The 19380-nt window shown below is 40.8% G+C and overlaps 2 protein-coding genes across 8 annotated transcripts in view; both read left to right on the plus strand.

Moving 5' to 3' along the window:
- Window positions 1–993: 993 nt before the first annotated feature.
- On the plus strand, window positions 994–3836 carry LOC308645715 (D-dopachrome decarboxylase-like; the record flags this gene model as incomplete). The annotated part of the gene is made up of 3 exons (XM_081288080.1): window positions 994–1101; window positions 1432–1607; window positions 3764–3836. 3 exons carry the CDS (start codon window positions 994–996, stop codon window positions 3834–3836), a joined length of 357 nt encoding a protein of 118 aa, XP_081144206.1.
- A 2360-nt stretch (window positions 3837–6196) lies between these two features.
- The window catches only part of CABIN1 (calcineurin binding protein 1), a 138863-nt gene continuing 125679 nt past the window's right edge, over window positions 6197–19380 (plus strand). For 6 of the 7 annotated variants that reach the window (XM_081288485.1, XM_081288490.1, XM_081288489.1 and 3 more), the window contains exons 1-4: window positions 6197–6297; window positions 6437–6669; window positions 17728–17802; window positions 18277–18369. In XM_081288485.1, the coding sequence (XP_081144611.1) occupies window positions 17800–17802; window positions 18277–18369 (96 nt within the window). In that variant the 5' untranslated portion in view covers window positions 6197–6297; window positions 6437–6669; window positions 17728–17799. The remainder of the gene's footprint in view (window positions 6298–6436; window positions 6670–17727; window positions 17803–18276; window positions 18370–19380) is intronic. The other variant, XM_081288486.1, reaches the window with a different exon arrangement.

The following is a 19380-nucleotide window of genomic DNA, read 5'->3' on the forward strand; positions in this document are numbered from 1 at the left end:
GCACACTTATATAGTAATTTATATGCATAATTGAAATTGCAACTATACACCCACATAATTTTAATTATATTTGAAATTTCTTATTAAAATTACTTTCCAACACTGATAATCATTTTGAACCAACCCACTGATTTGAGTTATAATATCCATCCTTTGCTACCCGCTAGTGGAATGTGGCTCAGCATTAGGAGTAAGAGTCTATAAAAGGCAGATGTCTATGGGGACCAGGCAGGGATGGTATAACCTAGTTTCTTTCCCAGCCCCATCGCACCTGCTTGTGTCACCTTGTCTCAGATTTCCATACTGAATGTGAAGATATGTGACTTTGAAATGGTAACAACTCGTTTTAAAAAAAATGTCAAACCTCCGTGACACTGGAGATTATGGTCAACTTATGATAGATCTCTACAGGTAGGGGTGTGTGTGTGTGTGTGTGTGTGTGTGTGTGTGTGTGTGTGTTTTAGTTTTTTAGTTGTAGTTGAACACAATATCTATTTATTTTTATGTGGTGTTGGGGATCGAACCCAGGGCCTCGCACGTGCTAGGGGAGCGCTCTACCGCTGAGCCACAACCCCGCCGTGTGTGTGTGTGTGTGTGTGTGTGTGTGTGTGTGTGTGTGTGTTTTGAGACCCCTCTCTAAGTACAGGGTTAGGAACCGTGATCCTATGCACCTGAACAGGAAAGTCCCAGGAAAGAGAAAACCACCATCAGCCTGTTGCAGCAGGTGGGCGGGTCCTTGACGTAGCTGGAGTTCTTGCAGCGTGCTGGGCTACCTGACTTACAGGAATCAACCTGCGCACCTGTAGGTGTCGGCAGAGACCGGAATTTAAGTAGAATGGGCAGCCAATCCGGGATCGATGAATCGCTGGCCAGCCAACAATGAGCCTAGTTGCTGTGACGCCTCGTCCCTGCTCTCTATTTTACTTACCCTGGAGAAGTTCAAACTCCACTCAGCGCATCTTTCCGCCTCTTGATCTCCTTCTCCTGAGGAACATGCCCACGATTGAGCTGGACACCAACTTGCCGTTCAGTCGCGTGCCCGTGGGTCTGGAGAAGCGGCTCTGCGCGACCGCTGCCACCATTCTGGGCAAACCTGAGAACGTGAGCGAGGGTTGGAGCAGGTTCGAGGGAAGGTTGGCAGACTAGGGGTCAGGGTCTGTCCACTCTTCGCCTCCTCACAGTGATTAGTACTCTTCTCCTCAGGGACCCTTCATTGCCCGCCAACCTCTGACCTTCCATGCCCATGAACCCGCGGGTCCCTCTTCTCATTGTCGCTTTTCTCCTTCTTTGTTCCTTACCCCGACGAGAATCCAGGCCCTTGCCTAGAGTACTAACCCCAAACACTCTCCGCATCTCGGCTTTCGAACGCCCAGGTCCCCAGCTCTAGTCCAGTTGCCTCAGATTCAGGTGAAACTTCCGTGTCCCCTGTAGCGTGTGAATGTGACGGTGCGAGCCGGTCTTACCATGGCGCTGTGTGGATCTACAGAGCCCTGTGCCCAGCTGATTGTCTCCTCCATTGGCGTGGTGGGCACTGCAGAGGAGAACCGCGGCCACAGCGCCAGTTTCTTCGAGTTCCTTACCAAGGAGCTGGCCCTAGGCCAGGACAGGTGCGTTGTGGTAATGAAAGAACCCATTAGAACTGCTTGCAACCTGAGGCAGTGATAGGGGCCCTGCATAAAGAGGGGGAAAATTACATTCCTTGCCTTGCTCAGGAGTCCTGAGCCTCTTCATCCCTCCTTCCTGTTGGTGGGTCTGTGTTCACCGTGATGGTAAGATGGGATGAATTTCTGGGTATGCAGTGGTTCTTGCTGTTGATCAATCAAACTCAGAAATTGTAAAAAAAAAAATGTTATTTGTAATCCTAAGAATTGCAACTGGGGAGACAGCTTTGAACCAGTTTTCTGAGGCAGGCAGGGAAAGTTGAAATTTATATGGGCAAGCTATGTTCCATGTTTACAGAGCAGTAAAAATTCCTTTGTAGGAATCTTCTTTGAGAAAGAACAGGTATGTCTGAACAGTTAGAAGATAAAGAAAGAAAATGCATATTTAGTAAAAAATATCCATAAAATGAATCCAATAATCTCTGTTTTTAAAATTTATTTTTCAGTTGTAGTGGGACACAATACCTTTATTTATTTATTTTTATGTGGTGCTGAGGATTGAACCCAGGACCTCGATGACCCATAACCCCAGCCCCCCAATAATCTCTTAATATGCATTTTAAATCTCTGGACACAATGGAATTTTCCTGTGGTTCAGGGTTCAGATCATTTCAGATATCCACAATCAAAGGGTGGAGGCAACCTAACTTCCAATTTTTGATAATGACTTCAAAAGTACACAAGTCCTGCTTCCTTTAATGAACTACTGAACCCATTTTGGAAAGCTCTCTTGTTGTTGATTACATTGTGCTTTATTTTCACACTGTGAGACCTCAGAAGGCATGGATGCTAGGACCAACGTGTTTCCATCTGTCCACTTGGAAGTCTTTTAACTACTCCTCAGGAGGCACTGCAACGGTCATTGAGATGGCCTATACCCTGCACCTGCCTTGGCACCAGGCAAAGTAGGAGGACATTATTACCTTGAAGAAGTCAGGGAGTCTGATTCTCTTAGAAAAAAAAATTTTTTCTAGGCTGATCAGAAGAAAATCTGGGTATGTCCTAAGACTATGGAACATCAGCCCCACCAGGTCCCAAGTGAAATTGGGGGAGGTGTGATAGAGTAGTGAAAAGAGCACTGAACTAGATGTCTAGACACCCAGTTTTGGGTCCCTCAAAGGTGGGGGATCCAAGACAAAACTGGAAATGAACCATCTCCACTTTCTAGCCTCCTCTTCTGTGAGCAGAAAGGGGAAGGTTAAATGACCTTTCCTTCCCCACAAGAAGGCCCTACCACCCAAAGCTGGAACACTGTGATAAGGTTAAGATTTCCTGCTGAGTGAAAAATATTCCCTAGCCAAGCCTATGTCTGTGAGGAACTAAGGACATGAGAAACTTGAAAGGACCTTCCAAATGAAGCCCTTGTTGACTCAGGGAGGCTGGTGAGGAACAGCTGCTCCTGGTGGGTGTTTAAATTCTCAGACTGGGGAGAGAGAATAACTCTAACAATAAATTATGCATTAATGCCTACTGTGTGCCAGGAACTCAACACATATGATCCCATTTGATCTGTACAAACCCTGACCCCTTAGTGAAGACCTGCCTGCCATCCCATGAGATAGATGACTGCATTTTGCTGACTTGGCAGATGGGGAAACTGAGGCTGTCACCTGCTGCCAACCACCCATCCCCTGCCAACCTGTCTCCATCCCTGATGCTCTTCACCAAGAATTTCCTGTCATCTCTGTGAAAGGGGCACATTCATGGACTTTATGGTCACCCTGTGCCTGACCCTGAGTCAGACTTTGAGAAAAAAGAAGTGCCTGATGCCTTGAGCATACCCCATGCAGCCTGCATTTAGGAGGGAAGACTGTCCCTCTGAACCCACAGACTGGCAGACTCAAATGAGCACATAGCATACCCACTAAGGCCATGGTATTGTGTCTCTCTTGGGTGGGCCATGCTGATGTGCAGCCATCATCTTGTACTTGATAGTCCCATTATCCTGTTTGGGACCAGGAGAAGATCATTAAGTTGGATGAGCAGGCTGGTAAATACTTCATGGACTGATGAGGGAGCGCCTGGTAGGTGTCTTGAAAAAGTGAAAAAAATTTTTTTTCTTTTTGCCAAGAAGCTGACATCCTTTTCTCTGTTTCCCAAAGGATAATTATCCGCTTTTACCCCTTGGAGCCCTGGCAAATTGGCAAGGATGGGACAGTTGTGACATTTTTATGATTGGTACTAAGGATCTACAAGCTTGCTGTCCCTTCCATGGAATCATCCTGGCAGCCAAGGCCTAGTGGATACCAGCTTTGGAAACCCTTCATACAAAAACGCTGCTGACCTCACAATCCTTCTTTTCTCCATGTCATGCCAAATAAATGAAGAGGTCATTCAAACATGAGTTCTTTACCTCCCTACTTCCCTCCCTGGCAACCCTTGGCTTCCCTAGGCAGGTGATTTGTTTTATAAGGAGGGGTAATTAGGGAACATGCAGGTAGGATGTTTCCTGTCTTCAGGGCTGCTGTTTAAAATATTTACAGTGCTGAAATCTGTGGGTGGGTGTCTCAGCCTCCAGGTTCTCTTCTCTATACCCATGTGCAAATAAGTGGAGACATGGATGCAGCTAATCTGTCCTGAAACTTCCAGTATACTCTGCCGATATCCTGAGGCTCTTGTTCTCTGCTTGGGGTAGCCTGAGCTGTTCCCTGTCCACCAAAGCCCTGTTTGGTTGGGGGACAGGGCTGGCTGGACTTCCGAAAGCTTCTCTAGTCATTCTAAAAAGGTGACACTCTCTATTAGGGTCTGGCTAAAAATTAGCTGAAGGAATGCACTTTGTGAATCATGTCCCAACATGCCAACTGGAAATTCAATATCTGCCACTGGAAACTGAATGAATGTCCCTTTTCCCCATCAACATACCATGTTATGCTTTTGCATTTCAGAGTGTGTACAGGCAAGTAGAGAAACCCAAAGGAAGTCTCCATCTAAGTAGCTTTCCAGATGTTCTATGCACTGGTGGATGCTATTTCCCTGAACAGTTAAATGTTTGGTGATCCTTTTGTGAAATATCAAATTGAAACTTATTCTGTGCAGTCTACATGTTAGTAAGGTGAGTTTCCAATGGAATATGACTGCCCTTGCTGTATTTGTACCTAAACACTGCTGAAGCCTCTCATTTAAAACTACATCTTGCAGTTCCTTCCCCTGGCTTGTCCCAGTTGTTTCTGCATACCTTTCTTCTGCCAAGGTGTTTCATGGGTGTACCTTTTCCCAGAGTGGCTCAAGGATTTTTTTGTGGGCTGAATGTGAATGAATAGTTGCAGTGCCTGAAGATGGAATTGGGGTCTAACTCTCAGCAGGATCATAACATGGCCATATCAGTCTCCAATATTAAACATTAACACCACTATGTAAGAGTGATATCATCTGCTGGCTTTTGTGGACTGGTCCTGCCCCACATTGGCCCTGACCTTTGCCTCCTGGTAACACTGTGCTGCCCTGTAGTGTTTTTTATCTTTGGACCCTGGTCATGCAGCTCCCTGCTGCTGTAACTGCCCTTCCCACCCTTTATCTAAGGGTGGGAATGCATCTTTCAAAATACAACTTTCGGTTGAGAGGTGGATCAAAGATGCATATTACCCATACAACTTTGAAACCACCCGTTTCAGCTCCGCCCACTCCCCTCACACCTCCACCCGCGTGGCAGGCTACACTTAAAGTCAAAGATTGATGACTCAATAATTTTCGTTCCTCCCAGAATATCAGTCGAGCTTTTTTATATTGAACTGACTCTTGAGTTATTCAGCACGGTTTTATTGTCCTTGGTTTTAAAAGTTATATATTATCTTTTTGTCTTTAAATAAGGTAAAAAAGAAGCCCATAACATTCATTCTTATTTAAATCATCCTTGCCAGACCCTATGAATTTGACCACAGTGCGAAGCACTTCCCTAAAACGCTTTATTATTAATATCCAAGAGTGTAATGTCTCCTAATCTGAGCCCCCTGTTAGAAACTCTTCAACTCTGGACCGTTTTATCAGCTCCAATTCGGACACTGTCCTTTCCTGTTCGCTCCCACCCCCAAACCCGTTCATTTCACGGGTCTTGTTATTCCCTCCCCAACTCCGCCCCATGTTTCAATAATTTGTGCCTTTGGAGCGTCTTTTTTTTTTTTTATTTTTCGGAAAAAAATGGGAATGCTTTGTCACCCTTATTTCGGTCTAAGTGTTCCCTAAATTTCCACTGCCTTAAGAGCGCCTATCCCGGCTCAAAACAAGAATACGCAGTCCCTTATTTAGCCACTGCTCAGTACTACAAGTGAATACTAAAATACTATTAAAAGTAGAGTTATAATATTTACAACACATAATCACACACTCTGACAAGTGCTACAATTACTACAAGTGAAGGAGTCCGACCGCGAGCTGGCGCTCTGACCTCCTGAAGTTCAAGGACTAAGAGATACTCTCCAAAACCAACCAGCTCCTCTCTCCGGGTCTTAGACGCTGAACCCGCGGATTGGAGGGGCGCCTTCTACTGGGCCTCAGTGAGCTGGGCGGGCGAGCGGCGCGTGCGCCAACGTTGATTGGTTGGCAGGGCCGGCAACCGAGCCAATGGGAGTTCGTCTTGTTGTCAGGCGCGCTGCCGGCCGGCACGGGGGTCGGCGGAGGAGCTGTTGCCTGGAGACGTCTGGTGAGTTTCTGGGCAGCAGGTTCGGGGGGCGGTCCCGGTGTAGAGGTGCCGCTCTCGTGAGCCAGAGGCCTGGCCACAGAGGCTGCTGGCGCGAGGTGGAGTCACTTGAAGACTCTGGGGTCTTTTCTTCCATTCCCAGAGCCACAGTTGGGGAAACCGAGGCCGGGAAGCTGGAAGAAAGAGACAGGGTTCACTGTCTGCCCCGCGGGCCTCCTCACAGCCCTCGCCAGTTCTCTGAGGTGATGGCTTCTGGCCTCGGGAGTCACAGTGACAACAGTAGGAGCCACCATTGATTCTGCGTCTGCTGGGTGCAAAGCCTGGAGCTAACCTTTCCTCTCGTCCTTTCACTCACCTTCACAATAGCTCTGCGAGGTGAGTGCTCTTGTTAGTGCTATTTACAAGGGTGGACATTGAGGCCGAGGGAAGGTGAAATGATGTGCTTAAAGTCACCTAATTGGTCAGCATGTCTCCAGCTGAGAATTTTGACCATCCCGCTGCACAGCCCCTTGGAGGAGTCGGTTCCGGATTAGACAGACCTCACCCAACAGTCCCAGATGTCAGCACAGTTGACTTCTGGGGCCACCATCATTCTTCAGTACTGGGTTATTACGGTTCATAAGTGGGATATTCGGATTCCGTGCGGCTAAGATTCCTTCTGTGTGATTCATTACTGTGATTAGAAGTGGAATGGCCTTAGAACTGTCTTATCCAGAGGTTAGCAAACATTTTATAAATAAGATTGTGTTATTATATGTTGTAAATATCATAACTCTACTTTTAATAGTATTTTAGGCTTTGGGGGCCATACTCCAACTCTGTTGTAGTTTGGATACAGTCAAAGACAATACATAAGAGTGGCTGTGTTTTACAGAAATTTTATTTATGAATACTGGATTTGAATTTTGTAGACTTTTAATGTAATTTTCATGTGCAAAGAAAGCAGCGGACTGAATAGCTTGCAGAATCCTTATCTAATCCACAGTAGAGGAGACAAAGTAGAGGAAACACAGTAGAGGAGACTTAGGGGCATCTATGCCAAGCCAGTCACACAGGTAGGTCTTGCCACAACTGAGCTTAAGACTTCAGCTTCCAGACATCTGGGCCAGAACAGACCAGGAAATGCTACTGCTTATGGCTCTGGATCAGGGTGCTGAGTTGCTCAAAGTGCTGTTTGTTATTATGTGTTATTAGGCCATGGAATCTATTCCCTAAAATATACTCATGGAAACAATAAAGAGTTTGAATACTTGTGAGCTTAAAATGCTGTTCTGGGAAAAATGCAACTGCTGGGCTGAGAATCTGAGAAATTACTACAGGTTGAACACCACTAATCTTAAAAATCTGAAATACTCCAAAATCTGAAACCGAGTGCAGTCATGACTCCACAAGTGGAAAATTCCAGACCATAGAACTTTGTTTCATGTATCTAATTATTAAACATTTTGTATACAATTATCTTCAGGCTATGTGTATGAGATGTATATGAAAAAAATGAATTGTGTTTAGACTTGCATCTTTAGATATCTTGTTTAGATATACAAGATATCTCATATATATGCAAATATTCCAAAATCAAAGGAAATCTGAAATCCAAAACAGTTCTGGTAATTTGTATTTTCTTCCTCATCTTCTATTATAGCTGGGTTTTGTTTATTTGGTTTTGTTCCTAGGTATTGAGTCAGGGGTGCTTTACCACTGAGCTACACCCTCAGCCCTTTTTATTTTTTATTCTGAGAAGGTCTCACTAAATGTCCGAGGCTGGCCTCAAACTTGCAAACTTGCAATCCTCTTGGTCTCCTGAGTACTGGGATTACAGGTATGCACTACTGCAACTGGATTTTTTTTTTTAAAGCTCCTCTGGGGGTTCATGGCAAATAATAAATACATCATCATCCTCAGGATGATAAATGTGTAATATCAAATGGTTATTTCTTTTAAGTTTTTGTATTTTAAATGAATTTTAAATTTAGAGCAATAATCAGAACACCCTTATGTCTCGAATCCCGATTTCCCCTGATGCTTATGTTTTTTTTAAAAAAAAATTTTTTTTGGTTGTTAATGAACTTTTATTTTATTCATTTATTTATATGTGGTGCTGAGAATTGAACCCAGTGCCTCATATGAAGCCCTCTACCACTGAACCACTGAACCTCAGTTCCTGATGTTTATGTTTATAGTACAATTATCAAGAACAAGAAACCAACTTTGATATAATGTTAACTAGACTACAGATACGATTCAGGTTTCACCAGTTTTTCTGCCAGGCTTTGTTTTCATTCAAGATTCTGACCAAGATCCTGTGTTGCATTTAGTTATTTCTCCTAAGTATCCTATAGTCCATAACATTTCCTCTGCCCTTTCTTGGCCTTGATACATTTGTTTGTTTTTTGCTGGGACTGAACCCAGGACCTCATGCCATGCTAGGCAAGCACTCTACCACTGAGCCACATCCTTGGTCCCTTGGCCTTGATATTTTTAAAGAATACTGGTCAGATATTTACTTTGAGGCGTGCTGGGGATTGAACTGATTCAGTTATTTTGTCTAATGTCCCTCAATTTAGGTTTGTTCTGTGTTTTTCAGAATTGAAGTCAGGATATGCATTTTTGGCTAAAATATCAGAAACATTGTTTTTGTGTCTTATGTGAATCTCAATAAAGGAGTCCAAGATATTGATATATCTTATTATATGTGATATTTACCTTGATCACTTGGTTTAGTTGGTGTCTGCCATGTTTCTATGCTAAAGTTATTACCTTTTCTAGTTAATAATTCTCTTGAGAGAGATAATTTGAGAAGATACAAATTTTGACTTTCCTCAAATTCGTGCCCACTGACTTTAGCATTCATTTGTGAATCTTTTGGTGTTTGTCTAAATGTGATTAATTAGCTATTCTTTTTTTCCTGCTACATTTATGAATTGAAAATCTATAATGAAAGAGCTGTCTATTCTCTTTTAAAAATTTATTTGATTACTTACTTTTATCATAATGTACCATAGATATTAATTTTATTCTCTGAGTTATGATCCATTATTATTATTATTTTATTGCTTACTGCTTCTGCCTTGGCTATTTAAGATCTGAAGGAGATCTTAAAACTTCTGTCTCCTATCAATGGGCCTTCATTATTGTTGGTTTTTTTTTTTTTTGGCGTGGGGCGGGGTACTGGGTATTGAACCTGGGGCACTCAACCACTGAGCCACATCCCGGGCCCTATTTTGTATTTTATTAAGAGTCAGAATCTCGCTGAGTGGCTTTGAACTCTATTTTTTTAATATTTATTTTTTAATTGTAGCTGGACACAATGTCTTTATTTTATTTATTTTTATGTGGTCCTGAGGATCGAACCCAGGGCCTCGAACATGCTAGGAGAATGCTCTACTGCTGAGCCACAGACCCAGTCCCCGGCTTGGGACTCTTGATCCTCCTGCCTCAGCCTCCCAAGCCACTGGGATTACAAGTGTGCGCCATCACTCCTAGTTTGTTGTTGTTTTTTTGAGCTCTCATTTTATAAAGTCACCAAAAGGTGTTCTAGCCTCATTTTGTTTTGTTTTTTTTCCTCAGCCATAACCATGAAATCTTTTTGTCTTTAGTCTAACAGTATCCAGTCAAGATACTGTTTTCCAGTTACTTAGATTAGTTATTTTCTTTCTTACTCTCTTCTGTTTTGTTAAGTTAATTAGAGTACAGTTAGGTTCATTGTTAATGTTTATATTCCTTATTAGGTTTCCCCTACATCATAGTTGATTTTAATTACTTAATTTTTGGGGTCTGAACCATGAATGGTTCTAAAAGTTTGAGCTATGCACAAAGTCTTTCTCCTCATCTTACCACACTGTGCTCACTGTCCTCTTTTTCTTCTTCTCTTTTTTTCAACCTCTTTTCTACCTACCTGTATAGCACACTTTAGTATATAAATTATTCTGAGTTTCAATTTGCACACATAGTTGTGTATTTTCTTATATCCTCTTTCTTTTATGAAGGGCAGCATGCTGTACAATTTTGTTTTTTTCCCACTTAACAGTGTGTTTTGAAAATCATCCTATATTTATTCATGGAAGCCTTCCTCAGTGCTATTTTTTCTTTCTCTTTTTGGCAGTGCTGAGGATTGATCTTGGAGCCTCATGCATGCTAGGCATGTGCTGTATGACTGAACTCCAGCTCTTCCTTAGTAATTTTTAAAAACAGCTTTATTGCCCCCACTTGCTGTCAGCCACCATTCTACTTTGTTTCTATGATTTTGACTGTACTCTGGCTACTTCATACAGGTGGAATTATATAGTTTTTGTCTTTCTGGAATGTCTCCAAAGTTCCCCCATGTTATAACGTATGTCAGAATTACTTTCATTTTTTGGGATGAATAATATTTCATTTTGTGTATATACCACATTTCTTTTAGCTGTTAGACTGCTGATAGACACTGGTTCTTTTGGCTATTGCAAATAATACTATGTCCCTCAATTTTTTTTTATATTTATTTTTTATTTATAGGTGGATACAATCTTTATTTTATTATTATTGTTTTTAATGTGGTGCTGAGGATCGAACCCAGTGCCTCATGCATGCTAGGCAAGTGCTCTGCCTCTGAGTCACAACCCCAGCTTATGTCCCTCAATTTTTAAGAACCATTTATAATGTTATGGATATTAGTCCCTTGTCTACAGTAAATGTAGTAAGTATTTTCTCCCAGTTTATCAATTGTCTTTTTCCTGATTTTTGTTACATACAAATTTAAAAATTATTTATGTAGCTAAGCTTTCTTTTTGGTACTGGGGATTGAACCCAGTGACACTTTCACACTGAGCTACATCCCCTGCCCTTTTTATTTTGAGACAGGGTCTCACTAAGTTGCTTAGGGCCTCGCTGAGTAGCTGAGGCTGGCCTCAAACTTGCCATCCTCCTGTTTCCTCTTCTAGAGTCACTGGGATTATAGGTGTGTGTCACAGCACCTGGTTTATACAACCTAATTTATTAATATTTTACTATCTTTGAATTTCAAATCATACTGAGAAAGGCTTTTCGTATACTAATATTAAAAAGAAGTTTGCCCATGTTTCCTTTGGTATTAGTATGGTTTCAATCCCCTCCCCCCACCCCACACACACCATTAGATCCCTAATTCATTAGTAACTTATTCTTACGTACAGTAGAAAGACTCATATATGGGTCTTGCTTTTTTTTTTTTTTTTTTTTTTTAAATAACCTGCTTTCTCAGAAACTAACCAGTGTCTTACAAGAATTACATTAACCTCTTCTGAGGATATACCTACCACAAGGTTCTACCGTCTCTCAGTGTTGCTGTACTGAGAACCTTTGGGAGACACACTTGAACCAAATCCAAGTCATAACAAATGAGTGCTTGAGTCTTAATTCTTAACCTAGTCTCTGTCTATGCATGCAGCAGTACAATGGGTCAAATTATTAAGGTTTTATATAATATGTTTTAATATCTGGGAGGTTTAATCCCCTCTTAGAGTTTTTTACTTTCCACTGTTTTCCTAGGTAGTCTCAAATTTTTGTTTTTTTTTCCCTATGAATTTCATTATCAACTTGCCTGTTATCTTACTGTTTTTTTTGGGGGGTTATATTGAGTTTATACATTAACTTGGGGAGAGCTGATGTCTTTATATTGTTGAGTCCTACCCAAGCACAAGGAGTAATTCCATTTGTTCAAGCTCACTCTAAGCATTCTTCAGTAGTGTTTAAAAATTTTCCTTACATAGGTTGCAGATTTATTTATTCATTAATTTCTTTTCTTTTCTTTTTTTCTTTCTTTCTGGGGATTGAACCCAGGGCCTTGTGCACGCGAGGCAAACACTCTACCAACTCACCTATATCCCCAGCCCAGGTTGCAGATTTCTCCTCTTCCCTTCCCCTGGTTCCTTTCCACTTCTCTACTAGTCTCCCTTCTATTTTCACAAGATCCTTCCTGACTTTTATTTTTCCCTCTAGCTCCCACATGTGAGAGAAAACATACAATGACTTTCTAAGTCTGTCTTATTTTGCTTAACATAATGCTCTCAACTTTCATTCATTTTCCTGCAAATGACATAATTTCACCCTTCATGTCTGAATAAAACTCCATTGTGTATACATATGACATATTTTTTTTTTACAGCAGATCCAGGGGAAAGCCCCATTTTCTTTGTTTTTAAAATTTATTCTAATTTGTCATATATGACAGCAGAATGCATTTCAATTCATATTACATATATAGAGCACAAATTTTCATATCTCTGGTTGTACACAACGTAGATTCACACCATTTGTGTCTGCATACATGTACTGAGGATAATGATGTCCATCTCTATATGCCATATTTTCTTATTCATCTGTCAGTGGATACCTAGGCTGGTTCCATGATTTGGCTAATGTGAATTACATTGCTATAAATATGAGTATGTATTTATTGCTATAGTATGCTGACTTTAATTCTCTGGATAAATACTGAGGAGTGATATAGCTGGGTCATATGTTGGTTTCATTCCTAGTCTCATTTTAATCATTTTAAAACAGTTTAGTAACATTAAGTGTAGATATGATGTTGTGTACCCACCACCACTGTTTCCAGAAAAATTTCATCACTCCAAATAGAACCCATTAGACAGTAGCTCCTGATTTCTACCTCTGCATAGCCACTGATAACCTCTATTTTATTTTTAGCCTGTACAAATTTACTTATTCTAAGTATGTTGTATAAGGGGACTCATACATTTCTCCTTTTGTGTCCAGCTTATTTTCCTTAGCAAAATGTTTTAAGAGTTAATACATACTGCAGCATATGTCAGAATTTCATTTTTTAATGAATTAATATTTCCTTGTATATGTACACCACATTCTGTTTGGGCATTCGCCTGTTTTTGGATATTTGATTGTTTCTACCTTTTGGCAATTGTTAATAATGCTGCAGTGAACATGAATATACAAATATCTGCTTGATCCATGGTTTTTTTTTTTTTTTCAGGTATATACCATGAGTGGACTCACTGTATTTTGTGGTCATTCTATACTTAACCTTTTTTTTCAAACTTTATTTTATGTGGTTGTTTTTTTATATGGTGCTGAGGATCAAACTCAGTGCCTCGCATGTGCTAGGCAAGCACTCTACCACTGAGCCACAACCCCAACCCCTATACTTAACTTTTTAAGGAACTACCATCCATTTTTTTACAGCAGCTGTAGCAGTTTATATTCTTACTAGTGGTGCAGGATGGGTCCAGTTTTTTTACATCCTTACTATTGTTATTTTTTATTTTATCTATTTGTTTGATTTTTAGCTACCCTAATGGATATGAAGTGGTGTTTCATTGTGGTGGTTTTGATTTACATCATTGCCCAATTATTCAGTTGTTCTGTCTGTCCTGGGAGGGCCATCTTCTGTCAACTCTGAGAATCAGCCTTTATATCCATGTGGTCCTAAGAAGAGAGAGTGAGATTGACCCCGGGAAGGCATAGGCTCACTTAGCACAATCCTGGTAGTTGTTGGGTGCTGAGGCAGGAAGTAGGTGAGCTGTTATTCTTTGGGAGTAGGTTGGGCCCCTACATGATGGCTTTATTAATGTAATGCTCTGCCTCCATGTACACAGGTCCTGCCAATTCTGCATGGAGACATGATCCTGCATCCATCCTTGGGCTCTTATTTTACCCCATGAGGATTCGTTTGGCATCTAGAGAGACTTTCTGAGTCCCAGAAAACCTTTATTGTTATTGAGCAACACACAGCCTCCTACCTAATAGTTGCTCTCACTAGGCCCGTGACTAGGTGTGAATGTCATTTGTTGACAGGGGAACAGAGACAGGCTGGTTGACTAGTTTCATTTGGCTAAAAGTTGAGAGTTTCCAAGAACATGGCATGACACAGTGAATCCCAGGTGAGCTCCTTACCAGTGTAGTCAGGCCATTGTCCCCATTTTATGCACAAGACTGTGCACACAAAGACTGGTGAAGGATCAGGGTCTCAAACATCTTGAGATAGAACCTAGTTATGCTTTAAAATCTTCCCATTCCAAATCCAGTGCCCTTTCAAATTTTCTTCTTAAAATTTTAGGTATAGGCAGGACAGTCAATTTTTATAATAAGGTAGTGGTGGAAAAAAATTAACCAATGGATAGTTATTGAGTACCTGTTTGAAAGTGAGAGCATCTGTTAGGTAGGAGGCTGTGTGTTGTTCAATAACAATAAAGGTTTTCTGGGATTCAGTACACAGAGTCCAATGGATGAGTGTGAGAGAACAGCCATGTGGGATCCAGCAGTGCCTGGACTCTGCCTGCTGGGAGTCATCAAGGAGGCTTGTGCGGCTGGTCTGCACCTTGGGCTGTGCCCCTCTTTGAGGATGATCAGAATCTAGTAGAGTACTTTATGGGGAGTAATGTCTTTGAAATATGTTCACATTTCATCCTAATTGGAAATTTTCTATTCCATAATTGCTAGTTCAGGCTTTTTCCCCCCAATTGTGGTAAAAAATATAACAAAATTTACCATTTTTAACCATTTTTCACATGTACAGTTCAGTGGCATTAAATATATTCACATTGTGTGCAATTATTACCACCATCTATTTCCAGATCTCTTTTCATTTTGCAAAACTGAAATTCTGTCCACATTAAATACTAACTCCATTGCCATTCCCCTAGGGTTTGCAAACACCATTCTTCTTTCTGTCTCTGTGAATTTGTCTATTCTAGAGTCAGACACTATTTTTTCTTTTATGTCTGATATTGATTGATTGTGATGTTGGGAGTTGAAAACCTAGGGCCTTGTGCATGCTAGGCAAGTGCTGTACCACTGAGCCACATCTCTAAACCTGTGACTAGCTTATTTTACTTAACATAATATTTTCAAGGTTCATTCTTCTTATAGTAGGTGTCAGAATTCAATTCCTTTTTAAGAATAAATAATATTCCATTATTAGTATATATCATATTTTGTTTAGCCATTCATATGTTGATGGACACTTGGTTTACTTCCACATTTTGGCTATGGTATTATGTGCAAATAACTCAAGTCCCTGCTTTCAGTTCTTTTGGGTATATACCCAGAAGTGGGATTGCTGCATTACATGTTAATTCTATGTTTAATTTTTTGAGGAGTTACCATACTCTTTTCCATATCACATAAACCAGCAGTGCACCTGGGCTCCAATTTCTCTGTATTTTTTCAAATACTTGTTATTTTCTGGTTTTGTTTTGATAATAGTCTGGATATAGCCTTGTAATGCTGTGTTTTCTACTTTTATCTTTTTTTCCCCCATGGTAGTCACGATGATCATCATGGCATAGCTTATGGTAAAGCAGCAGTTTTAATCAGCAGCATTCTTAATTCTTAATGTAGAACTAACCTAGCTATTAGCCTTTGAAAGGTTAGTGTCCTTTGTCTGCAAAAAAGACATACTTCCTTCCTTGCAGGAACCCTTGGAGAAGTCATAGCTGTGGCGCAAGCCAGTACTGGAAGTTATTGCTATAAGCACTGTTGGTGGTGGTGGTTTTCTTTTATAAAAGTGGAGGGCTGGAGTTGTGGCTCAGCGGTAGAGCGCTCCCCTAGCACATGTGAGGCCCTGGGTTCGATCCTCAGCACCACATAAATAAAATAAAATAAAGATATTGTGTCCATCTACAACTAAAAAATAAATATTTAAATTTAAAAAAGTGGAGTACATTAAGAGCTTTTTTCAAGGTGGAATTCACCAATTATGCAGTTCTTCTATTTAAAGTTATACAATTCAATGTGCTTTTTTAAAAAATATTTTTTTAGATGTTGATGGACTTTTATTTTATTCAGTTATTTATATGTGGTGCTGAAAATCGAACCCAGTGCCCCACACATTAGGCAAGTGCTCTACCACTGAGCTACAACCCCAGCTTTTCAATGTGCTTTTTAGTGTATTAACAGAATTGTAATCATCACCATAAATCAATTTTGGAATATTTTCATCACTCCAGAAAAATAATCCTGAACCCATTAGTAGGCAGTTCATCTTGGTCTGAAACTGGGTAATTAATAAAAGAATTTTATTTTGGCTACAGTTCTGGAGACTGAGAAGTCTAAGATTGGGCAGCTACATATGGTGAGGGCCTTATCCTGCTTCAACACATGTTGGAGAGTGAAAGGGCAAGCACTTGTGTCAAAGAGACAAAACAAAGAGGGCAGCCACACTTTCTAACACCTCACTTCTAACTAAACCAGAAGCAGAAAAGGGAACTCACTCCCTACTCCTGCTAGAAAGGTGTTAATTTTTCTTAAGGACTTAATCACCTCTTAAAGGCCCTATCTCCTCTTAAACTGTTAAATTAGGGACCAAATTTCAACATGAATTATGGAGGGAATAAATAATATTCAAACTATAGCACTCCCCAGTTGTCCTATCCCTTAGCCAACTAATCTACTTTACCAATTCTGGGCATTTCATGTTGTGACATATATCAGAATTTTATTCTTATGACGGAATAATAGTCAGCTTTGTGTTTTGTGACCAACGTAACTGTCAAGAACAACTTAGAAGAGGAAAGGTTTATTTGGCTCATCTTTAGGAGGTTCAGTTTTTGGTCATCGAACTCCATTGCTCTGGGCCTGAAGTGAGGCAGAACATCGTGGTGGAAGGACATAGCAACCTGGAAGCCGAGAGAGCAAAGGGACAAAATTCAAACCCCAAAGACATGCCCCTTTCCTCCAGCCACACCCTAACTGCCTACATTACCATTTAGTTAGTCCATTCAAATTATTAATTCATCAAATGGATGAATTCATAATTAGGTTATGGTTATCATGATCTGATCATTTTACTTCTTGTATCAACAGAGAAACTTTTGGGGGACACCTGATATCCCTATCATAACAACTCCCTTGTGTGGAAATGACATTTTATTTGTTCGCTCATCAGTTGGTGGACATTGGGTTATTAATCTTTTATCTGTTATGAATAATACTTCTATGAACATTCACGAGCAAGTTTTGATGTGAACCTGTTTTTATTTCTCTTGAGTAGATACATAGGAGTGGCATATAGATTGTATGCTAACTGTTTAACATTTTGAGAACTGCCAGTGTCTTTTCTACAGAATATGCACTACTTTATTTATTTTTTTTCTTTTCAAATATTTAAAAAAATATTTATCCTTTAGTTTTAAATGGACACAACATCTTTATTTTACATTTATGTGGTGCTGAGGATCATACCCAGTGCCCCAAGCATGCTAGGCGAGCACTCTACCACTGAGCCACAACCCCAGCCCCAGGAGATGCATTATTTTACATGCCCAGCAACAATGTGTTTGGTTCTAATTTCTCCACATCCTTGCCAATCAGGTTTCATACTGGTTTGCCTACTTCTAATTATCCCCCTCCTATGTTTCTAAAACATAGATGAACCCCTAGAACTATAACATTTTTGGCTCTTCCTGGGCCCTCTCACAGTTTGTTGTGTTTTCTCTCTAGATTTGTGGATAGTCATAGCCTCTGCCAGTGATGGGAAGTTATACCTTGTGTTGGTGCTGAATCTCCCTGAATATGGTAAGGAATAAGGCCTGTGTTGCTGGTACCAGTTTTTAATAACTCTTGGGGGTGAGATCCATTTTCCTGGTAGACTCTGAAGGCTCAGACTGCGGGGCAGACTCCTCCCAGGAGGGCCTTGGTACATTTGAGGGTGTGGATGCTTGACTGGTTATTGAAGTTGCTTGCAGAGTCACTGTTGTTGGAAAATCACAGTGAATATGTTTTGTTGGAATTGTTATTCTGATACCTGGGTCTTCCATTATGTTGAGCTGATGCTGGGGTGCCCTATCCTCTGTTCCTTTTGCAATACACAGTACCCAGGCTGGGCTTCCCATGTAGACTGGCATGTTCCAATCCTTATTTTCTTCCTAGATGGTCCGTTGTTTATAATTTATTACCTCTGTAGTTTTTCAAGGTAGAATATATTATATGCTGGTGCAGAATTGTATTCATCTGAAAGCAACACTTCTCTTCCTCTAAACTTGTTTCTAGATTCGAATTGCAGCCTTAAATGCTAGCTCCACAGTTGAGGATGATCATGAAGGAAATTTTAAAAGTCACAAAACCCAGACGAAGGAGGCTCAGGTATGTAATCCAAGATCATCTTCCTCTGCTTCTTGTTTCTATAAATGGAACCTCATTTTAAATGCATTCAGACATCTCCTTAATGAGATTTTAGGAGGAAATTCCATTTTTGAACATGGCTAGCTCTCCATCTCTTGTTAAATCTGTTTTACTTGGGTATTCTGTGAGTGTATATGAAATCCCATTCAGCACCAGGGCCACTTATCTATCTACCTGTGCTCTACCCTAATTTAACAAGGTTTGGTTTTTGTCTTTGTTTTCCTTGGGACATATGTCCCCTGCCTTCTTTTATGGGAAAAACCAGGACAGTTCCAGAACCCTCTCAGAAATCTACTAGTCAGCTGTCTCTGGTTGGCAAGGGATGTCAGTGGGTAGACTGGGAGTGTTGGAGGAGACTCTCACTCTTTTAGGCATCGATCAGGCTAGTACAGATTGTTTGGTAGAAAGCAGTGGAGGGCTAGGGGTGTGGCGTAGTGGTAGAGTATATGCTAGTATGTGTGAGGCCCTGGGTTCAATCCCCAACACACACACACACACACACACACACACATACACACACACACACACACACACACACACACACACACAAAGCAGTTAATCAGTGAAGGAAACTATTTATGCCAAATTATTTTTTCTCACAACAATTATCTGACCTCAGATGTCTGGACTGGACTGTTTTTTTGTCTGTACCATCCAATTCTCCGGATACCAACTAGGTATCCCGCAATATAGTCAATTCTAATGCTAACTACTCTGAATTAGGGTGAGACTTCACAAGTTTAATGGCTCAATCCTGCTAGACTTCCCTCACTTCAGATGCCAGTTGCAAGTACTGAATGCCAGTATAGGTACATTTCAGGTGTCTTGGCTATAAAGTCAAAAATTCTTATCCCCTGCCTGTTTTAGGTTCAGTAATTTGCTAGTGTGGCTTACAGAACTCAGGAAAGCACTTTAATTACATTTATCAGTTTATTAGAAATGATGTAATTCAGGAAGAGCCAGATGGAAGAG

The sequence above is a fragment of the Spermophilus citellus genome (genome assembly GCF_964194105.1).
Source record: "Spermophilus citellus genome assembly, chromosome: 3".
Taxonomy (NCBI): Eukaryota; Metazoa; Chordata; class Mammalia; order Rodentia; family Sciuridae; genus Spermophilus; species Spermophilus citellus.